A 24,073-nucleotide genomic window follows, 5' to 3' on the forward strand; every position below is an offset into this window, starting at 1 on the left:
CATGGTACGAGCTCATCACATCCACAGTACCATTAAGCATTACCATGGTACGAGCTCATCATATTCCCACAGTATCATAGGACGAGCTCATCATATTCCTGGTACGAGCTCATCACATTCCCACAGTATCATGGTACGAGCTCATCACATTCCCACAGTATCATGGTACGAGCTCATCACATTCCCACAGTATCATGGTACGAGCTAATCTCTTTCCCACATTACCACAAGAGTTCATCATATTCCCACCGTACCTTTAGGCATTACCATGGTACGAGCTCATCTTATTCCCACAGTACCATTAAGCATTACCATGGTACGTGCTCATCATATTCCTGGTACGAGCTCATCATATTCCTGGTACGAGCTCATCACTCCCACAGTATCATGGTACGAGCTCATCATATTCCTGGTACGAGCTCATCACATTCCCACAGTATCATGGTACGAGCTCATCACATTCCCACAGTATCATGGTACGAGCTCATCACATTCCCACAGTATCATGGTACGAGCTAATCTCTTTCCCACATTACCATAAGAGTTCATCATATTCCCACCGTACCTTTAGGCATTACCATGGTACGAGCTCATCTTATTCCCACAGTACCATTAAGCATTACCATGGTACGTGCTCATCATATTCCTGGTACGAGCTCATCATATTCCTGGTACGAGCTCATCACTCCCACAGTATCATGGTACGAGCTCATCACATTCCCACAGTTTCATGGTGCGAGCTCATCATATTCCTGGTACGAGCTCATCACTCCCACAGTATCATGGTACGAGCTCATCACATTCCCACAGTTTCATGGTGCGAGCTCATCACATTCCCACAATTTCATGGTACAAGCTCATCACATTCCCACAGTTTCATGTTGCGAGCTCGTCACATTCCCACAGTATCATGGTACTAGCTCATCACATTCCCACAGTTTCATGGTGCGAGCTCATCACATTCCCACAGTTTCATGGTGCGAGCTCATCACATTCCCACAGTTTCATGGTGCGAGCTCATCACATTCCCACAGTTTCATGGTGCGAGCTCATCACATTCCCACAGCATGTACACGCCGGATGACACCCCCACCACCCGCATGTACACGTGTGATGACGCCCCCCCCCCACATGCGCACGTGTGATGACGCCCCCACCCGCATGTACACATGTGATGACGCCCCCCCCCCACCCGCATGTACACGCGTGATGACGCCCCCCCCCCCACCCGCATGTACACGCGTGATGACGCCCCCCCCCACCCGCATGTACACGCGTGATGACGCCCCCCCCCCCACCCGCATGTACACGCGTGATGACGCCCCCCCCCACCCGCATGTACACGCGTGATGACGCACACCCCCCCACCCGCATGTACGCGCATTATGACGCCCCCCACCCACATGTGCACGTGTGATGACGCCCCCCCACCCGCATGTACACGTGTGATGTCGCCCCCCCCCCCCACCCGCATGTACATGTGTGATGACGCCCCCCCCCACCCGCATGTACACGCGTGATGACGCCCCCCCCCACCCGCATGTACACGCGTGATGACGCCCCCCCCACCCGCATGTACACGCGTGATGACGCCCCCCCCCACCCGCATGTACACGCGTGATGACGCACCCCCCCCCCCCACCCGCATGTACACGCGTGATGACGCACCCCCCCCCCACCCGCATGTACACGCGTGATGACGCACCCCCCCCCCCACCCGCATGTACACGCGTGATGACGCACCCCCCCCCACCCGCATGTACACGCGTGATGACGCACCCCCCCCACCCGCATGTACGCGCATTATGACGCCCCCCACCCACATGTGCACGCGTGATGACGTCCCCCCACCCACGTGTACATGCGTGATGACGCCCCCCGCATGTACATGCGTGATGATGCCCCCCACCCACGTGTACATGCGTGATGACGCCCCCCACCCGCATGTACATGCGTGATGACGCCCCCCACATGTACACGCGTGATGATGCCCCCCCACCCGCATGTACACGCGTGATGATGCCCCCCACCCACATGTACACGCGTGATGACGCCCCCCATCCGCATGTACACGTGTGATGACGCCCCCCACCTGCATGTACACGTGTGATGACAAACATGTACACGCATGATGACGCCCCCACCCACATCGACATGCTTGATGACGCCCCCCCCCCCCCCCGCATGTACTTCCGTGATGACGCCTCCCCCCACCTGCATATACATGCGTGACGGCGCCCCCGTCCCCACCCGCATGTACACTCACGATGACGCCCCATCCACACCCGCATGTACACGTGTGATGACGTCCTCCACTCCCCCCCCCCCCCACCCGCATGTACACGCATGAAGACGCCCCCCTCCACACCCGCATGTACACGCGTGATGACGCCCCCTCCCCACCTGCATGTACACACGTGATGACACCCCCCCCACTCGCATGTACACACGTGATGACACCCCCCCACCCGCATGTACACGCGTGATGACATCCCCCCACCCGCATGTACACACGTGATGACACCCCCCCCCCCACCCGCATGTACACGCGCGATGACACCCCCCCCCCCACCCGCATGTACACGCGTGATGACACCCCCCCCCCCCACCCGCATGTACACGCGTGATGACACCCCCCCCGCATGTACACACGTCATGACACCCCAACCACCCGCATGTACACGCGTGATGACACCCCCCCCCCCCACCTGCATGTACACGTGTGATGACACCCCCACCCCCCCCCCCCCACCCGCATGCACACGTGTGATGACACCCCCCCCCCCCCCCCCACCCGCATGTACACGCGTGATGACACACCCCCCCCCCCCAACTCGCATGTAGACGCATGTAGATGCGTGATGACACCCCCCCCCCCCCCCCACCCACATGTACACGCGTGATGACACCCCTCCCCACCCGCATGTACACGCGTGATGACGTTCCCCGAGCGTGTGGAAACGTGATGACGCCTACTCCCCACCCCACCCTACCCTACCCTACCCCACCTCACCCCACCCCACCGGTATGTGCACGCTTGATGACGCGTTCTCTCCACCCACCTGTGTGTGGATCAACACTGGAGAGGGGGAGGTATAGTCATTGTGTAGTCATACCGAGGCGTCTCGTCACGGCACGAATCGCATATGGAAACAGCACGAGGGATTCGGACCCGCCTGGAGAAGATTATCTGGACATGTTTCTGCTTGTGTTATCAAATAAAATGATCTCAAAGCGAGTCAGTGAGTGCGAGCGGATCGTGCACGAATAAATGGCGCTCGTTTGGAGATTTATCAAAGGGCGGGAAATAGAGCACGGGTTGCTTGCACTGAGCGCTCTCCGCGGTGCTGAACAACACGTCGTCAAAAAAAGGAACGAATCCCGGAACGAATAGCGGGAAGATTTAAAAGAGGAATAATGGACGAAAAATAATCAATTGCTGAGGAAAATAAGGAAGAAAGTGAACGTTTAAATTTGTGATGATGGTCGGAATGAGGAAGGAATAACGAGGACGATTGTAGAGGAATGAATGAAAATGGGAGCGCGCGGGTTCAGCCCCTTCGATCCGTCCCTGGTTTTGATCGAGACGTTCGAGACCCTCCTCATTCTATTGTCCCTCTTCGTCCCTCTTCGTCCCTTTCCTGTGACCCGTTTCCCCTCATCCCCATGCCTCCTCCGAGCCGTGATTTGGAGGGAGGAGCGCTGCTCGATCTTGTTGACGTCATCATCATCGTCATTATCATAACCAAACTCCGAGCTCAGTGTCATTCCTTCATCGCCATCGAACGGGTTCATTCCCATTTTTATTCGCTCTTTCGTCGTTATCATCCTCACAATCCTCTCCGTTCGCTCCCTCGTCGCTCCCCATGAGGGCATCCCCGCCCAGCCCACGGATCTTTCTTTAATTCGCACATCGAACTCGCACTCCCTCCCGTTATTCCCTTTTCCCTCATATATCGCACTTCTTCTTCTTCTTCTTCGCCCTCCTCTTCTTCTTCTTATTCTTCTTCTTCCTCGCACTCGGTAATCACGCCTCTCCCCACCCCGACCCTTCCCATTTCTTCCCTCTCTCGATCGTCGCCTCTCCCGGCATGGCCTCCCCTCTGGGCCTACGCGGACCTTCGATCCTTCCGCCCGGACCGACCCCGGACCCGAGCGCATCGCCCGGGCGGGGTCCCGAGGTCCCGGACCTGAGCCATCTGACCGAGGAAGAGCGGAAGATCATCCTGGGTGTGATGGAACGGCAGCGCCAGGAGGAGGAGAAGGAACAGGCGATGCTCAAGTAATCCGATCCTCCTTTAGTCCCCTTTCCATTCGGCTCGGGGCTGACCCGGGTCGAAAGCGTGTCCACTAGTGGGACGCGGCTCGCGTGCTTTGTGCCCTGGGTGCGGGCTCGGTGTCCGCGGGTTTCGAACGTATTCGCTGTGCCTTGATTTATGTGGTCGCACCTTGTAGGTATTTCGGGCAGGTTGGCTCCCTTGGTCATGTAATACAGGTGGTCGCACCTTGTAGGTTTTTCGGGCAGGTCGGCTCCTTTGGTCATGTAATACAGGTGGTTGCACCTTGTGGGTATCTCGAGCAGGTTGGCTACCTTGGTCATGTAATACAGGTGGTTGCACCTTGTAGGTATCTCGGGCAGGTTGGCTCCCTTGGTCATGTAATACAGGTGGTTGCACCTTGTGGGTATCTCGAGCAGGTTGGCTACCTTGGTCATGTAATACAGGTGGTCGCACCTTGTAGGTATCTCGGGCAGGTATCCTCGCATGGTCATGTAATGCAGGTGGTCACACTTTGTGGGTAACTTGGGCAGGTCCGCTCGCATGCTCATGTAATCCAGGTGGTCGCAACTTGTGGGCATCTCAGGCAGGTCGGCTCCCTTGGTCATGGAATGCAGGTGGTCGCACCGTGCTCTTAATCTTATCTCGGGCAGGTTGGCTCACTTGGTCACCAAAGCAGGTGGTCGCATTTTGTGGGTATCTTGGGACGGTCAGGTGGCTTTGTTGGCTGGCGCAGGTGGTCACACCTTCTCTCAGGCATGTCGGCTCAGCTGGTCACCAAAGCAGGTGGTCGCATTTTGTGGGTATCTTGGGACGGTCAGGTGGCTTTGTGGCTGGCGCAGGTGGTCACACCTTATCTCAGGCATGTCGGCTTGCTTGGTCTGCTATCGCAGGTGGTTGAACCCTGTGAAAGCTCAGGTAAGTCGACTCACTTGATAGCGTAATGCAGGTGGTCACTCCTTGAGGTTACCCTCAAGCATGTCACCTTGCCTTGTTTCCTAATGCAGTTGGTTTCACTTTGCAGAAGATCGGCGACATTGGCTCATCTGGTCTCCTATTGCAGGTGGTCGCACCAAGGGGATATCTTGGCCATGTTGACTCACGTGGCCGAAATAATGCAGGTGGTTGCATCTTGCGGAATCTCGGGCACATTAGCTCACTTGGTCTCCAAATGTAGGTGGCCACCACACCTTTTCTGGTATATTGGACACATTGAATCGTTTGTTCTCTTCAATGTAGGTGTTTGCACTTCACTGGTATTTTGGTCTTGTCGGCTCGGTTAGTCACCTGTCGCACGTCCTCACACCTTGTGGCATCTCGGGAATGTCGGCTCTCCTTGTCACCTCACGCAGGTGGTTGCACCTTGTGGAATGTCAGGCACTTTGACTTCCTTGGTTTTCCTAATACACGTGGTCGCACTTTTGTGGCGACCTTCGTCATCTCGGCTCATTTGGTCGCCTGTCACAGGTGGTCGCACATTGCTCGTTTTCGGACACGTCAGGTTACTTGGTCGCTTAATTCATGTGGTCGTGACGTGCAGGTATCTGAGCCCTCAGGTACATCGACTCATTCGGTCACCCAATGCAGGTGCGAGCACAGAGCGACTGCGTTGTCAGGAAACAGGTGAGGATTCGGTTTGGAGGAAGCAAACCTTTGGTGAAGGATGGAGGATAAAGGGGACCAATCTGAACATGGAAGCAAAACCTTTTGATCTGCGGGATCATTCGCTTTAGAGCCGAAGATAGCCGGCTTATAATGCTTGGTGCATAACGGTCGTGATCTAACGGTAACATACCCTCACCTGCGGGACTGGCCCTGTATGTGTGGCACCACCTGTTAGCTGACCTGCGCGTACGCCATTTTGTAGACCTGAAAGCAAATCGTACCCGTCGGACATCTTTGGGTACGTACGGTACACGATCGGACATCCTGGCTCGTTTCCTTCATGTTCTGATGACATTTCTCTTGGTGGAGGATGGTGCTATGATCGTAGGATTTGAGCATTAATGGTACAATCATGATATTAGGTGTGTTCACAGTAGGATTGGTGCGTTATCGGTAGGAGGATACCTTAACAGGATTGGTTTGTTAATGTTAGGAATGGTACATCACAGGTAGAATTGGTGTCAGTAAAATTGATACATTAAAGGTAAAATTGGTACATTAACAGTAGGATTGGTATTTTAAAGATAAAATTGGTACATTAACAGTGGGATTGGTATCTTAAAGATAAAATTGGTACATTAACAGTAGGATTGGTATCTTAAAGGTAAAATTGGTACATTAACAGTGGGATTGGTATCTTAAAGATAAAATTGGTACATTAACAGTAGGATTGGTATCTTAAAGGTAAAATTGGTACATTAACAGTGGGATTGGTATCTTAAAGATAAAATTGGTACATTAACAGTGGGATTGGTATCTTAAAGATAAAATTGGTACATTAACGGTAGGATTGGTATCTTAAAGATAAAATTGGTACATTAACAGTGGGATTGGTATCTTAAAGATAAAATTGGTACATTAACAGTAGGATTGGTATCTTAAAGGTAAAATTGGTACATTAACAGTGGGATTGGTATCTTAAAGATAAAATTGGTACATTAACAGTAGGATTGGTATCTTAAAGATAAAATTGGTACATTAACAGTAGGATTGGTATCTTAAAGGTAAAATTGGTACATTAACAGTAGGATTGGTATCTTAAAGGTAAAATTGGTACATTAACAGTAGGATTGGTATCTTAAAGATAAAATTGGTACATTAACAGTGGGATTGGTATCTTAAAGATAAAATTGGTACATTAACAGTAGGATTGGTATCTTAAAGATAAAATTGGTACATTAACAGTCGGATTGGTATCTTAAAGATAAAATTGGTACATTAACAGTAGGATTGGTATCTTAAAGATAAAATTGGTACATTAACAGTAGGATTGGTATCTTAAAGATAAAATTGGTACATTAACAGTAGGATTGGTATCTTAAAGATAAAATTGGTACATTAACAGTAGGATTGGTATCTTAAAGATAAAATTGGTACATTAACAGTAGGATTGGTATCTTAAAGATAAAATTGGTACATCAACAGTAGGATTGGTATCTTAAAGATAAAATTGGTACATTAACAGTAGGATTGGTATCTTAAAGATAAAATTGGTACATTAACAGTAAGATTGGTATCTTAAAGGTAAAATTGGTACATTAACAGTGGGATTGGTATCTCAAAGATAAAATTGGTACATTAACAGTGGGATTGGTACCTTAAAGGTAAAATTGGTACATTAACAGTGGGATTGGTATCTTAAAGGTAAAATTGGTACATTAACAATAGGATTGGTATCTTAAATATAAAATTGGTACATTAACAGTAGGATTGGTATCTTAAAGATAAAATTGGTACATTAACAGTAGGATTTGTATCATAAAGATAAAATTGGTACATTAACAGTAGGATTGGTATCTTAAAGGTAAAATTGGTACATTAACAATAGGATTGGTATCTTAAAGGTAAAATTGGTACATTAACAATAGGATTGGTATCTTAAAGATAAAATTGGTACATTAACAGTAGGATTGGTATCTTAAAGATAAAATTCGTACATTAACAGTAGGATTGGTATCTTAAAGGTAAAATTGGTACATTAACAATAGGATTGGTATCTTAAAGATAAAATTGGTACATTAACAGTAGGATTGGTATCTTAAAGGTAAAATTGGTACATTAACAGTAGGATTGGTATCTTAAAGGTAAAATTGGTACATTAACAGTAGGATTGGTATCTTACAGGTAAAATTGGTACATTAACAGTAGAATTGGTATCTTAAAGGTAAAATTGGTACATTAACAGTCGGATTGGTATCTTAAAGGTAGAATTGGTGCATTAACGATACAATTGGTATGTTAAAGATAGAATTGGTACATTAAAGGTAGAATTGGTGCATTAACTATACAATCGGTATCTTAAAGGTAGAATTGGTGCATTAACTATACAATTGGTATTTTATAGGTAAAATTGGTACATTAACAGTATGATTAGTATCTTAAAGGTAAAATTGGTACATTAACAGTGGGATTGGTATCTTAAAGGTAGAATTGGTGCATTAACTATACAATTGGTATCTTAAAGGTAGAATTGGTGCATTAACTGTACAATTGGTATGTTAAAGATAGAATTGTGTTATGTTCTCCTCCCCAAACCCCAGTCACGGTGTACCTCCGAGCCCCGAGAGGAGTCGCGGCAGAAAAATGCGTTATTCTGCATGTCAAAGATCAATGGTGAAGCCACACCAATTGTTACAAACAAACAAGTATTATATAAAGATCACACAAGAATAACAGTACAACAACAATAGTAATCAATTGTACAACCAATAAATATTTCCTATGATGGTACCATCAGGTTCGTACAATATAACTCACTGTGCTCCAAGTGAGCGAAAAGAAGAAGATTCCCAATGTCTCTAATCCCGGCTTCAAGCCAAAGTTGTTTCTGGCTTCAAGCCAAAGTCAATCCGCTCCAGCGATTGTCAGAACAATGTCCAATCGAGACCAGAATCCCGTTGGGTTGGCAGTTACAGTCCTGCTGCCAAAGCTGCGCAAAGGCGCCCTCAAGGCGACTGGGAAATCACACCCTCGGGTATGGACGTTTCACGGCTCCAAATCGGCGACACGCAGATTTTCCACTCAAAAACCTCCTCTCTCTCTCTCTCTCTCTCTCTCTCTCTCTCTCTCTCTCTCTCTCTCTCTCTACTCTACTCTACTCTACTCTACTCTACTCACTCAATCAACGTCTGAATGCAGTGAAAATGGTTGAAGCAAGATGAAACCTTGAGCGAAGCGCAAGTCCTGCGCGAGGTAAAAATGGCCGACGGCCCGTTCTCGTGGCGTAACGGCACGACGATGATTCTCCTCGGAATCAACCGCCAAAACGTGACACGCAGGTTGATCTGTCACAGCGATAACAACTCTGTCGCAAGAATCCCTTTCCCGGGATACCCAAAGTTAGCTTGTGACCTCCGTTCGTCAACGTTTGCTCCAGACCTCGAATCAGCTAGGCTTCTTCCCCGACTCACTCGCTCCGCCTTCTTCTCCTCCTCTTCCTCCTCTTCGTCGTCGTCCGGTTCCGGTTTCATTTAAAACATTGACCTTTTTACCTTTTGAAAATAGTAACGTCTACCTCCCTTAAACGACAACAATAATAGTACATGGAATCAAAAATATTTACAGTGGATGAAAACCACAACAACGGAAGTGACGAATCCGTAGCAATTGGTACATTAAAGGTAGAATTGGTGCATTAACTATACAATTGGTATCTTAAAGGAAGAATTGGTGCATTAGCTATACAATTGGTATGTTAAAGGTGGTACATTAACAGTAGGATTGGTATCTTAAAGGTAAAATGGGTACATTAACTATACAATTGGTATCTTAAAGGTAGAATTGGTGCATTAACTATACAATTGGTATCTTAAAGGTAGAATTGGTGCATTAACTATACAATTGGTATGTTAAAGGTAAAATTGGTACATTAACAGTAGGATTGGTATCTTAAAGGTAAAATTGGTACATTAACAGTAGGATTTGTATCTTAAAGGTAGAATTGGTGCATTAACTATACAATTGGTATCTTAAAGGTTGAATTGGTGCATTAGCTATACAATTGGTATCTTAAAGGTAAAATTGGTGCATTAACTATACAATTGGTATGTTAAAGATAGAATTGGTATCTTAAAGGTATAATTGGTGCATTAACTATACAATTGGAATGTTGAAGGTAGGATTGGTGCATTAACTATACAATTGGTATGTTGAAGGTAGAATTGGTACATTAAAGGTATAATTGGTGCATTAACTATACAATTGGTGTGTTAAAGATAGAATTGGTACATTAAAGGTAGAATTTGTGCATTCACTATACAATTGGTATGTTAAAGGTAAAATTGGTACATTAACAGTAGGATTGGTATCTTTAAGGTAAAATTGGTACATTAACAGTAGGATTGGTATCTTAAAGATAAAATTGGTGCATTAACTATACAATTGGTATGTTAAAGGTAGAATTGGTGCATTAACTATACAATTGGTCTGTTAAAGGTAGGATTCGTGCATTAACTATACAATTGGTGTGTTAAAGATAGAATTGGTCATCAATGATCTCTCTGACTCTCTGGGAAAATCCTCTTTATCTATTTGCTGATGACTCCAACTTCTGCCATGACATCCCTCATCCTTCAGCCTCTTCCTTCTCTTCAGCCCTTGAATAAATCACAAGCTCGTCAAACATTTGGAGGAATATGTCTTTCAATCCTGACAAAATCTCACACACTCGCTATCTTTCTCCGAAAGGATCATCTGGCAAACTCTCCCATCTGCTTTCTTAACCATCCTCTTTGGGAAGTTCAGCCATTCAAACTCCTGGGTCTAACAAGGCATGATTTTTCTTGGGCAATCCACATTTCAAAGTTGGCCTCCAAAGACAGCTGCCGAATGGGCATCCTCCATTGTACAAAGTCATTCATTGGCACACCTGAACTCCTATCTACCCACCAGACCTTCAAGGCCTTCATCCACAGGTTGCTGTAGTATGGCTCTCCTCTATGGGCTGGCTCCCTTGCCTCACTCCTTGACACCGTGGAAACCAAGGCATTGAAGACTATTGGAATCTCCCACTACGAAACGGAGTCTATGGGCATCTCATTTCGTCATCGCAGACAGGTCGGTGGTCTCTGTCATCTCCCACCTTCTTTCTGGTCTTGCACTCTCTGCTCTTTCCGTGATTTGTCCCCTAACCCCCCAGGCTTCTTTAGGGCTCACACGGTCCACTATCAACCACTTGTGGTGAAACTACGCAAATCTCGGATCACTGATTACCTCCACTCATTTGTTCCTCTTTTTGCACGCCTGTGGAACTAACTTCCTTATTCTCTTCTATCTTCAAGATAGCTCTTCACCACCATCTCAGATCGTCCACAATCCAAAACCATGATATTCTCTACCCCCTGTTAACCTGCCCCTTAACCTCACCCCACCTCCTTCCAAATTTCCAGTTTTCCCCTCCTGAGAGTTTCCTCTGTGTCCTTGTCCACCCCAAGCATCCTTTCCTGCCCCCCCATTCCTCCGCACAACCATTATTTGTCCAAGTCTCCCTCTATTTTGTCCTTCAGCTCTGCCTTTGGTGTGTACCCCCTCTTTATAATGTACTGTTGCATCCTGATACATTCAGTGTTCTAGCTCTTCCACGAGCCTTGACTCTGTATACTAAAAAAGAAAAAAGGATTGGTACGTTCAAGGTAGAATTGGTGTGCTAACAGTATAATTGTGTCATTAACAGTGGTGTTGGTGCGTTATCATTAGAAATAATGCGTTAAAGGTAGAATTGGTGTGCTAACAGTTTAATTGGGTCATTAACAGTGGCATTTGGGACATTATCAGTTGAAATAGTGATTTAAAGGTAGAAATGGTATGATAACAGTTTAATTGGGTCATTAACAGTGGCGTTGGTGCATCATCAGTAGAAATAGTCCGTTAAAGGTAGAATTGGTGTGCTAACAGTTTAATTGGGTCATTAACAGTGGCATTGGTGCATCATCAGTAGAAATAGTCCGTTAAAGGTAGACATGGTGTGCTAACAGTTTAATTGGGTCATTAACAGTGGTGTTGGTGCATTATCAGTAGAAATAGTGCGTTAAATGTAGAATTGGTGTGCTAACAGTATAATTTTGTCAATAACAGTGGCTTTGGTGCGTCATCATTAGAAATATTGCGTTAAGGGTAGAATTGGTGTGCTAACAGTTTAATTGGGTCATTAACAGTGGCTTTGGGACATTATCTTGAGAAATAGTGCGTTAAAGGTAGAAATGGTGTGCTAAGTTTAATTGGGTCATTAACAGTGGCTTTGGTGCGTTATCAGTAGAAGTAGTGCGTTAAAGGTAGAATTGGTGTGCTATCAGTTTCATTGGGTCATTAACAGTGGCTTTGGTGCGTTTTCAGTAGAAATAATGCATTAAAGGTAGAATTGGTGTGCTAACAGTTTAATTGGGTCATTAGCAGTGGCTTTGGTGTGTTATCAGTCGAAGTAGTGCGTTAAAGGTAGAATTGGTGTGCTAACAGTGTAATTGTGTCATTAACAGTGGCTTTGGTGCGTTATTCGTAGAAATAGTGCGTTAAAGGTAGAATTGATGTGCTTACAGTTTAATTGGGTCATTAACAGTGGCTTTGGTGCATTATCAGTAGAAATAGTGCGTTAAAGGTAGAATTGGTGTGCTAACAGTGTAATTGTGTCATTAACAGTGGCTTTGGTGCGTTGTTCATAGAAATAGTGCGTTAAAGGTATAATTGGTGTGCTAACAGTGCAATTGTGTCATTAACAGTGGCTTTGGTGCGTTATCAATAGAAATTGTGTGTTAAAGGTAGACTTGGTGTGCTAACAGTTTAATTGGGTTATCAACAGTGGATTTGGTGTGTTATTAGTAGAAATAGTGTGTTAAAGGTGGACTTGGTGTGCTACCAGTGTAATTGGGTTATCAACAGTGGCTTTGGTGCATTATTCGTAGAAATTGGGTATTAACGGTAGGATTGTTACATCAAGGGGCGTGTTCACAGTATAATTGGTGTGTTAACTGCAGAATTGGTGTGTTCACAGCAGAATTGGTGTATTAAAGGTGGGATTGGTACATTGCAGGGTTTGTTAGCAGTAGAATTGGAGCTTTCACAGTGGAATTGCATGGGGTGTTCATCGTCGAATTGAGGCAATAACTATCACAAGCATGTTTGCTGATCCTGCCACGTGGATTTCCCACTGATACCACTTCACGGGTTATGTGCACAACTGCTTGGCTTTGTCAGTTCGTGCTTTTAGTCGACCCCGCTCACGATACCAATATTCTCGGTTGTATATCTCATGGGGTCTGTGCCTGGTGATTGTGGTCTTTGGTGTGAAGTGGTGTGTGGGTGCATCTTTTCTGTGCAGCTTGCTTTGTGAGTTTGGTCTCGGCTCTGGACTAGTGAAGGAGCATTGTTGTGCTCATCATTTGGTAACGCCTCTCATGAGCTCCGAAACTGATAAATATGTGTAGAAGGTCACATGATAAGGCAAACATACACCGCAACAGCACTGTGTCTTTTAATGCGTCGTGATTTTCCTGCCCATGGTGCGCTCTGGGTAAAGGCATTACTCTGCTGTCGTTCTGCGGTAACCTTCCGAGTGGGTCGCCATTTCCTCAAAGAGTGCCATTACACTAGGAAACTTTGGCTGGAGGTCTAAGGTCGCTGTTTCATCAGGAGGTGTCGTGTGCAAGGTCGGCTACTTCATTGTGACCAATGCAGCTAACACATCCCACTGAACCGCTTCAGAATAGACTAGCCAATTGTGCACCAGTACCCTGGTCAAATTCCATATTCCTGCCATGATTACTGCTGGGAAGAGCATTGGAGAACCGTCCTGTGTATTTACTGGCCGGTGACTGCTTGGGCAGGGAACTGGCTCTTCCTTTTTATTCGACGACCAATGGGTACAACCAACTGACGGGTCTCATCTTGTTTGTGCAATTGTGAAAGGCTTAATCTTCTGGTATTTTGATCAATAAACCGCTGATGAACATGTCCAACAGGATGGTGCAGAGAGGTGCATGCTCACCTTTGAGCTGTCTGCTCTGGGTTTGTTTTGCAATCTGATGAAACAATAAATCGGATTGGTGTTTCGGAGGTTGGGTGATGCATCCCAAAGTGACATCCCTCGGAAGGACGTCAAACCAGTTGTCCATCGGCTGGCATTAGCTTGTGGACATTAAAGATCCCGCGTTGTCTTTCGGCACAGATAGTCGCGTTATTGACCCGGCCAACTGTTTTGTGAATGACTTGTACAAAAACATTCCCCAGTTGATTTCACAAGAAGGTGGGACTAATTGGTGCCATTACAGAATACTAGGGCATGCCCGTACTATATATATGCCCGTACTATATATCTATCTAAAATTATATCCCCCCCCTCTATTTACATGAAATGGTTTGGTCCATTCGCAACGCCAAAGCGAACGGCGAACGGCTTGCGAGTACAGTGACAATCCCCCCCCTCTATTTACATGAATGGTTTGGTCCATTCGCAACGACCACAGAACCCCCCCCTCTATTTACATGAAATGGTTCGGTCCAAAGCGAACGGCTTCCGGAGTTTGGTAAAGAAATCGCCATCGCGTACACAAACGCGCAGGAAAGCGAATGAATCGCAAATTCGTTTTTATTAGTTTTAAAACATCGTTTAACGCCAACATAGCGCCAACATAGTTTGCAAACGTGAAATAAATGAATACGCTCTCAAATGTGCCATCCGAGGCAGAGTGTGTCCGCCACGTTCGGCACACGCGCTAGTTCGCTGCTCTCTGATTGGTTGAAGCGTTTTTTGGACATATCTCGGTAAGTAATTGTCCGATTAATATGAAACCTTGAAAAGGCACATCCTCGGGTCCCCAGCAATATACCTGGCAAGTTTCAAGTATATCGGACCCGTGGTTGTCGAGAAACAGCGGTCACAGACACACAGACAGACACACACACACACAGAGATTACTGGAATTATAGATAGATGAAGTAGTAGTCGTAGTCGGATCTGTTAGTGATTGATAACCTCTGTTGGCATTACCACACTGAAATGTGAATTGCTTTTTTATTTCATGATATTGAAAGAGATCACGTGACATATATATATATATATATATATATTTTAAAAACCGTTCACTTATTCAACATCCTGGCTACCGATGTGTCCACACTGCATTTTTTGTTGCGGTTGTTCACTGATGGACGTGGTTCAAACCAATCACTCTGCAAATGATTAATCACCTGAAATGGAAAGGCCAAGACACTTACACCAGACACATCCTGAGAATCAGATGCTGGTGGATGAAATACCTTACCGAGAGCGTGGAACACACCCGAGTACACCCTGACCCATTGTTATAGCTTTTGGAAGCAAGTGCAGATTTCTTTCACCTTTGACTCCTGCTTTTCCTCATACGGTAATGTCCTTTTTTGGTGGAAGTTTCTATGAGTTGAGAGAATCTAGGTCTCTCTGTACCAGCCACCTGGTGGGGGTGCTGATGGCCTGAATATAGCAACCCCTCAGCCTGGCTTGCAGTAAACACTGCCAGTTTTCAGCAGAGGTCTTTGAGGACAGAGATATGATGCCGGTGAATCTCCACTCGACATATTTGAGGGATCCAGTGCTGCTCTTTTTGATTCGTGTCTGGCTTGATGTCCGTCCAAGTGGCGACCCGATTTGCAATGCACCACTCTGTCCAGTATCACCGATGCGACAGATTTATAGGCTGGTCAGGAATTGAATGCAGACGAGAGGTTACCCGTGCACCATCGTGTCGGACGGCTTTGCGGAGTCTAGAGGGAGTCTGTTCTCTTCGGCTGTGAGCGTGGATAACCTGGCCACTCGTGCGTCGCTTTTAAGTTTAACTTCATCGTGTTACCTCCGATTGTCTTTTGAAAATCCCTTTTAACATCTTTTGATAAATAATCCTTCCAGCACCGACAGGTCCCTGGGTGAGCCAGCTGCACATAGGATTTGGGTGCTCTCTGTGAAGGTGTCGCAGGTGCACTTGGAGAGCTTGAGCGTTCATGGCTGCTGTTTACATCTACGGACAAAATCGTGAACGGATGCTCTCCGAACAACGTCCAGGGATCTTCCCGTGGTTTGAGTGGGGCCTGGCCCCTTACAAGCACCGTGTGGTTCCTCGTGCCTTGTGGTGTTGAGTTTCAATGCGACGTTTCTTTACCTTGGCCCTGCCCGTACACACACCTCCCCTTCGCTATTATTAATTTGGTCTTTGCACAGTACAAGAGGTTGTGTTGAGCTTTTCAAGTGTCTGTTATGGAAATTCGTGTGATTTTTTAAATATTAATTGTCAGCATTGCTGGCACATCCCTCAGATGATTCATTCTGATGCCTATTACAGGAGTAAAGCTGCGAAGCGAATTAATTTTCACATTTGCTTTTATAAGCACCTCCGACTGAGTTGTTGCCATATTTAAAAATAAAAAACCCATTTTGTCTGATTTATAAAAGAAAAAAAAAAACCCAGCAAAGGCACAAAACTGTGCGTACAGCTTTCTCCCGACATTGATGATTCTTTGTCCGAGTTTCCCCCACTTTTATCCATCCTTCAATGCGATTGGTCAATCTGCTCGTTTATTTGCTACTGATATGCTGAAGCTCGAACATGCATTTATCTTTGCTGGGCTTCTCCTTTTTCTTCCTTTCTCTTTCTACTTCTGCATTTGATTGTATTCGAACGTACTCTTAGTACCCCTGTCACTGAAGTTGGACGGAGGTTCTGTTTTCACCTCTGTTTGTCTGTGAGCACGATATTTCAAAACGTTATGGACAGATTTGGACGAAACTTGGTGGACAGGTTGGGTGTGACGAGGACAAATTGATTAGATTTTGGTGAAGATCTGGATCCGGATACTAGAATTTTTGTGATTCTTCACCATCGAGAGATAGGTAGAACCAAAGACGCTACATGGTATAGCACGATATCTCTAAAAGTTATAGATGAATTATGACAAAAGTTGGTTGATTAGTTGTGAAGGTAACAAGAACGAGGCGATTCGATTTTAGTTCAGGTCTGAATCCAGATCTGGCCTATCAGTGGGATACAAAACATAAACTGTTCAGCCTGGCAGAGGTGCGTGCTCTACCAAGTGCCGTTTTTTGTTTTTTTTCTATACAAGATCGTGTAAGAGCTAACATTAATGACAAAAAAAACAAACTGACACAAGACGAAATAAATGGAGCGGGAGACAAGATGGGGAGAGAGGGGGAGCACACAAGTACAACATTTGAGAACAGGGACATTGGGAGACCTGTGGGAGGGAGTGGGCTTGGGGGGAGGAGGCGTGGGAAGGAGGTTGGGGGTAGGAGAGGTAAAAAAAAACGCATGGACACAGCTAGGACTTCCAGGAAAGAAGTCGGTATTTCAGAAAAGTGAATCTGGGGTGAATTAACAGGGATAGAAAAGATCAAGGTTTTGGATTTTTCTTCTTTTTTTTGTGGACAGAATCGAGGCTCGTGAAAGAGCTAACATTTATCACACAAACAAATCAAACAGACAAACAAAGTATATAAAAAGGGGAGCGGTAGACAAGATGGGGACAGAGGGGGAAGCACACAAACGCAACATTTGAGAGCAGGGACATCGGGAGATCTGTGGGAGCGAGAGGGCTTGGGGGGAGGAGGCGTGGGAAGTGGGGGGAGGGGTGGGAGACGTATAAAACACAAGGACACCAAGGACTTCCAGGAAAGAAGTTAGCATTTCAAAAAAGTGGATTTGGGGTGAAATTAGCGGGGGTATAAAAGATCAAGGTTTTGGATGGGGTAAGATAAGAGATGGTGGTGAACAATCGTTTTAAAGACCTGGAGGGAGGAGTGGGATTGAAGAGAGTGAGGGAGTTTTTTTTCCAGAGGCAGCAGAAAAGAGGAATGAAGGAGTGAAGGTGAGCAGAGAGTCTTGATTTTGGCAGTTTAACCACAAGAGGGTTGCTGGCAGATCTTGTGCAACCTGTAGTAATATTTGGGGGACAGAGCCCAGAGAGAGCTGGGGGGGCAAGGCCGGAGAGGAGTCGGTAGGAGACAGAAAGACCACCAACCTGCCTGCGGTGAGTGAGTGAAAGGCCCTTGGAGTTAGCTTCATCGCGGGAGATTCCAATGATTCTGAACGCTTTGGTTTCAACAGTGTGAAGACGAGCTAGGTGTGAGGCAAGAAAGACCACCAGCCCAGAGGGGAGAGCAGTATTCCATTGATCTGCGGATGAAAGCCTTGTATGTGGTGAGGAGCTCAGGTGTGCCAAGGAAGGACTTCGCACGACGGAGGATGCCCAGTCGGCGACTGGCTTTGGAGGCCAGATTTGAAATGTGGTTTTCCCAGGAAAGATCAAGGCAGATAGTGAGACCCAAAAGCTTGAGTGACAGACCTTCTTGGAGAGGATTATTCAGAAAGTGGATGGGAGGGTTGTCCCGTCCGTTTTTTCGGAGAGACATCGTAAGAGTGTGAGATTTGTCAGGATTGAAAGGCATGTTCCACTTGTTTGACCAGTCTGTGCTTTTGTCTAGGTCTGCAGAGAGTGAGGAGGCTGCAGACTGCCGATCTGAGGGATTTAGGAATGGAGCGGCAGAGAGTGGAGTCATCAGCAAAGAGATGGAGAGGATTTTCAAGAGAGTCAGAGAGATCATTGATGAAGACAAGAAAAAGCACAAGGCCCAGAACACTGCCTTGGGGAACTCCAGCCTGAACAGGAAGGGGGAGATGAGAGAAACCCATTCAGGGCCACGCGTTGACTACGACTAGAGAGGAAGTCTGCCAGCCATGCGTGGAGATTTCCATGGATACCATTGGAGAAGAGTTTGGTGAGCAGAGCGGTGTGCCAGACCGTATCGAAGGCACGTGATATGTCAAGTGGGACAGCTCTAATTTCCTGTTTGGCATTGAGGACCTCCATCCATTGTTGAGACAGCAGAAGCAGCATGTCCAGAGTTGTGACCTGGTCTCAAACCAAATTGATGATCAGAGATCAAGCCATTGGAGAAGAGGAAAGATTTCATATCTGAAGCAATGATGGATTCCATGACTTTGCTGATAATTGGGAGAATGCTGATTGGTCTGTCGTTGCTGGGATCTGTTTTTAAACCTTTTTTGTGTAAAGCGGCGATGTTGGCTGATTTCCAAGATGGGGGAAGATAAGAGATGGTGGTGAACGGCTGTTTTAAAGACCTGGAGGGAGGAGTGGGATTGAAGCGAGTGATGGAGTTTGTTCCAGAGGTGGGAAAAAAGAGGAATGAAGGAGTGAAGGTGAGCAGAGAGTCTTGATTTTGGCAATTTCACCATAAGAGTGATCTTTCCTCTTCTCCAATGGCAGATCTTGTGCGTCCTGCAGGAATATTTGGGGGACAGAGCCCAGAGAGAGCTTGGGGGGGGGGGGGGGGTCTTGGCCAGAGAGGAGTCGGTAGAAGACAGAAAGACCACCAACTTGCCTGCGGTGAGCGAGTGAAAGGCCCTCAGAGTTGGCTTCATCGCGGGAGAGTCCAATGATTATGAAAGACCCTTCTATTCCTGCTTCTATTTTCCTTTTCCTCCAGTATAAAAGTGTGTTTCGCTGCGTTACCTTCATGGTGTCATTTTGTCTTGCTGATGAAGGCTGATGGGGAGGTGGTGACAGCTTTCTGCACACCTGCACACCTTTTTGATCGTAAGGTGTTCGAATGCACAAGCATTTATTTGTTTCCTTGACCTAGTATTCACAGTGTTTTGGTGCCTTGTTTATTCACCTGTTGAGCAATCGTTTTGTGTCGTGTCACCTTGTATTGGCTTCAATCTCTTGGTCCAGCATCCCTTCCTTTGATCCCACTTCCGCGTGTACCATGTTCTACACGTTCGGAGTTCGCAGACTTTGCAGTGGATTGCTTACCCATGAGCCGATTGACTTGGGTGTCCTAGTGACCTTCTCTGTCCACATTACATATGATAGACGTTGGCATTTGGCATTGTTCGTTTAGCATGGAAGAAGTTTCGGGGACTGAGTGGCATGCTGATGAGGAGAGTGTCGCTGAAGCTGAAGGGAAAGGTGTATGCTGCATGTGTGAGAAGTGTTATGATATATGGGAGCGAGACATGGGTAATGAACGTAGAGCAGCAACGAAGGCTGGAAAGGGTGGAAATGCGAATGGTTCGGTGGATGTGTGGAGTATCGTTGAGAGAGAGGAAGACAAATGATGAATTGCGAAAGATGATGGGAATAGAGCCTGTGATGGATGCTGTGAAGATAAACAGGTTGAGATGGTTTGGTCATGTGTTGAGGAAGGATGAAAGTGACTGGTTGAGAAGAGTGATGGAAATGAATGTAGAAGGGAGTAGAGGACGGGGAAGACCGAGAAAGACTTGGCTAAAGGTGGTGGAAGAAGAAATGCGGGCAAGGGGGTTAACAAGGGGATATGCAGAAAATAGGGCAAAATGGAGAAGATTGTCATGGGGACCGCAAGGCTAACCCCCGCTCTAGCAGGGAAAATGGCCTTAAAATGCATGTTGTTGTATTGCAAGTGTGTTCTGAAATCCCTGTGAACATCATATGATAAATAGTTTACTTTAACTCCTTAGAAATAGACACTTGTTGAACATCATAAACTCAGGATTTATTGAAATGTGATTTCATTGACGTAATTATTTGGTACACCCAAGATGTTTTTTTACATTTTTATGATCTCCATTTCTCACCACTTGTCTTCCCACATAGATGCCTGCACCAGCAGTTTGAAAGTTACAAGGAGCAAATCAAGCAGATTGGCGAGGAGAGTCGGAAGCAGCAGGGAGATGGCAAAGACGATGCGCCGACATGTGGCATCTGCAGAAAGACCAAGTTTGCGGATGGCTGCGGACACCTTTGCTCATATTGTCAGACCAAGTTCTGCGCCCGGTGCGGCGGGCGTGTCACGCTGCGCTCTAACAAGGTGCCCCCGACCATCTGGTCCACCTCGGTCTATTTTGCAAGAGGAAATGATGAGTTGTTTTGAAAGGTTTGAAATCTTTGTAGACGTAAAAAAATGGAGATGGAAAACATAAGGCTCAGACAGTTTAATGACCGATCTCTGCCCAAACACGTATAGGACCACCTTTAGAGGCCATTTTCCCCTGCAGAGCAGGTGCCCTTTGGGCACCGTGGTCCCCTTTTGCGACACACAGGAAATTACCAGTGAACTGGTACTCAATTTGCCGACCTCAGAAGGATGACAGGCTGAGTCAACCCCCCTAGCGTTAATTCAGCGATCGATTGGGATTCGAACCCAGGATCCTAGGATCCCAAGCCGGCACCCTAACCGCTAAGCCAACACCAGGCTATGTGTCCAAGCACGTAAAGGGAGCAGGCTTTTATCCTGCTGGATTAAGACTCACCTTTGTCGCAGTTCTCTGTTATATACACACCGATGTTTTGTACTCTCTGTTGCCAAGCTTAGCTGTGCCTCATTACCCAACTGAAAATGTACCCAACATTACCCAACCTCGTTACCCAACATTACCCAACTATAATGAAATAGGTTAATACATATATTGTAAGTACATATACTGTGTCAATCAGTTACACGTTTGGGGGGGAATTTAAACCACTTTTTACTACTTACTTACAGAGATACTAAAAATGAGAAAGCAAAACCTTGATCTTTTCTAACCCCGTTAATTCACCCCAGATCCACTTTTTTGAAATACTGACTGCTTTCCTGGAAGTCCTCGCTGTGTTGGAAGTCCTCGATCTCATGATCTTTCCTGGAAGTCCTAGCTGTGTCCATGTGGTTTTATACCTCTCCCATCCCCCCACCCCCCTTCCCATGCCTCCTTCCCCCAAGCCCTCTCCCTCCCACAGATATCCCGATGTCCCTGTTCTCTGCTGTTGTACTTGTGTGCTTCCCTCTCTTTCCCTCTCTTTCCCCATCTTGTCTCCCGCTCCCTTTATCATCTGTTTTATGTGTCAATTTGTCATTTTGTGATCTGTCTTCGCTCTGACACGAGTCTCAATCTTGTATACAAAAAAAACAAAAAAAAAACTGTAGGTGTACAAACTTCCTTTTGGTGTTTAGCCTCTCCCTCACACGATTTGCACTTACGTGGTGTTCCGTTCAGTATTCTGGGGCAAGATCCTTTGTGTCTGCCCTGTTTTTATGCCTCCGCCGACGTAGTCGTGTTTTCAGGTTGTCAGTCCATCCCTCCGTCCGTGATAGGTTTTTGTTACCGCGATAACTTGAGAACGGCTGAAGAGATCTTAGTCAAACTTGGTGAAGGTATGTATAATGAGGTAAAGGTGAACTGATTAGATTATGTGGTCAAGAGGTCAAAGGTCAGTGGTCCCGTTAGGTAAACATTCTGTTACTGAGCTAACCTGTGAACCAGTCATGGGATTTTAACCAAACTTGATATAATTATATATTATGATGCAAAGATAAACTGATTAGATTTTGGAGTCGAGGTCAAAGGTCAGAGGTCATGTTAAGGTAAAATTTATGTTGCCAGTAGCGAACAAGCGATGGGATTTTGCCGATCACATTTTTGCCGACGTCGAAGAGCGTCATTCTAGTTTTCTACACCATTATGATGAAATAAGATGAGACTACATTGGGTGCTATAACATTGGGTGCTACCTAAACACTACCCATGTACAAACCATCTGGCGTGAACTACATGTTGTTCGCATGAAATGGCAAAGGATTGTCTCTAGTTTTCCCAATCTCTTCGATTAATCGGAATCGATCTTGCAAGACCATGCCGCACACACCATGCATCACTGCACAAACTGGTCGATTTTTGTGTCGCCAATTGACGCAAAGCCATGACATTAGGAGACCACAATTGTACCACCACATAAAGAGTGCATAAGGAGGCATTGGACAAATGAAAGCAGGAAGTGGGATTCGAGCCTGGATTTTGAAGGCCAATGAGACAAGTCCTCAGTGAGGAACACCAAACGGGCCAAGTGGTCTTTTGCTCAATCTTGTTCATGTTCTTCATGGCTTTGTTCGTTCACGTGAATGCGATTTTAGTAACATCTTCCAAAAGATTATTCCTTCGGTTTTCCTCTCCGTGTTAAGGGACCTTGTGGCCGACGGACCCTTACGATGTTCTCTTTCACAAACGCATCATTGAATCGACATGGTGGGACCATATGTGGGTGCAAGATAGATAGATTATTTTGTCAGGATGTCATAAAAGTATGCTTCACCAATACAAGACTAATTTGCTTGAGCATCAGTTGATCTCCTGGAGATCTTTTTTTTTAATGGCTACCCCGCCAACACAACGTCGCCCTGACGTCAACAATTCGCTTGCGACCAATCGGCCAACTGACAACGTTGGCCCAACCTTGTGTTACCTGGCTAGCCATACAAACTGCCCATGAATGCACAATGAACACTTTCAGCAGGGGTTTTTGTTATTTTAACCCTTTAAGGCAGAACTTCTATTGGTTATTTATTACGTGACGTAACGTGAGACGTGAGAAACGTGAGAAAAACATTCTCATTACGTGACGAAATCTTTCCCAGTGGACGAACCACAGAGTAGGGAGAAAGGATGGAGACTTTCCTTTTGTTGATGAGTTTACGCGTTCCGCCTTGAGGATAAACCGATCGCTGATCGTTATTACTACAGGTCTAATTAATTGCATTCCTTAATTCAGTTGTTTAGAATCTCCTTTTAATTGCAATTCATTGTAATAATTTTCAGCCGTTTAATTAGCCTTGCTGATATTTACTAATGCATTTCTTTGTTAAACAATTTGTATTTTTATGAAGTTTATTTCTCTCCAACCCATCTCTTTTATCCCTTACCAAACTTCATCTGTCCTTCTGCCTTTTGTCCTTCTTACATCCCCTCCTGCCCCTGCCTCGCGTGGATGGCTGGCGGGACCAGGAAGATAAAGTGGTCAGCCTAAACCTCTGCTAAAAACATTCTACCTTACCTCGTTCCACGGCCAATTCAAACTCGATCTCTGATTCTTTTCACTTTATTTTAATGATCTACTCTGACTTTTAACATTTTCCATAATTCCAATTTATTCTTCCATTTCATTTTTTGTTCCGTCCAAAATATTTATTGCTTTTCCTCTGAAGTCCATCTTTAAAACGCAGTCTTCATGTCCTCAAGCCCACACTTCGTTCCGTTAAGCCTAAACTTTGTGTCCTCAACCGCACTTTGTGCCCTTGAAACCGCACTTTGTGCCCTCGAATCCTGGCATGGCATCCTCGAACC

At 45.9% G+C, this 24,073-nt stretch overlaps 1 protein-coding gene across 1 annotated transcript in view; it reads left to right on the forward strand.

The window, feature by feature from the left end:
• Positions 1 to 4,089: 4,089 nt before the first annotated feature.
• The window catches only part of LOC144892283 (regulating synaptic membrane exocytosis protein 1-like), a 34,054-nt gene continuing 14,070 nt past the window's right edge, over positions 4,090 to 24,073 (forward strand). Inside the window, exons 1-2 of the mRNA XM_078778119.1 lie at positions 4,090 to 4,282; positions 20,574 to 20,787. Of these exons, the coding sequence (XP_078634245.1) occupies positions 4,092 to 4,282; positions 20,574 to 20,787 (405 nt within the window). The 5' untranslated portion in view covers positions 4,090 to 4,091. The remainder of the gene's footprint in view (positions 4,283 to 20,573; positions 20,788 to 24,073) is intronic.

This window comes from Myxine glutinosa, chromosome 5 (genome assembly GCF_964187855.1).
Source record: "Myxine glutinosa chromosome 5, kmMyxGlut1.1, whole genome shotgun sequence".
Lineage (NCBI taxonomy): Eukaryota > Metazoa > Chordata > Myxini > Myxiniformes > Myxinidae > Myxine > Myxine glutinosa.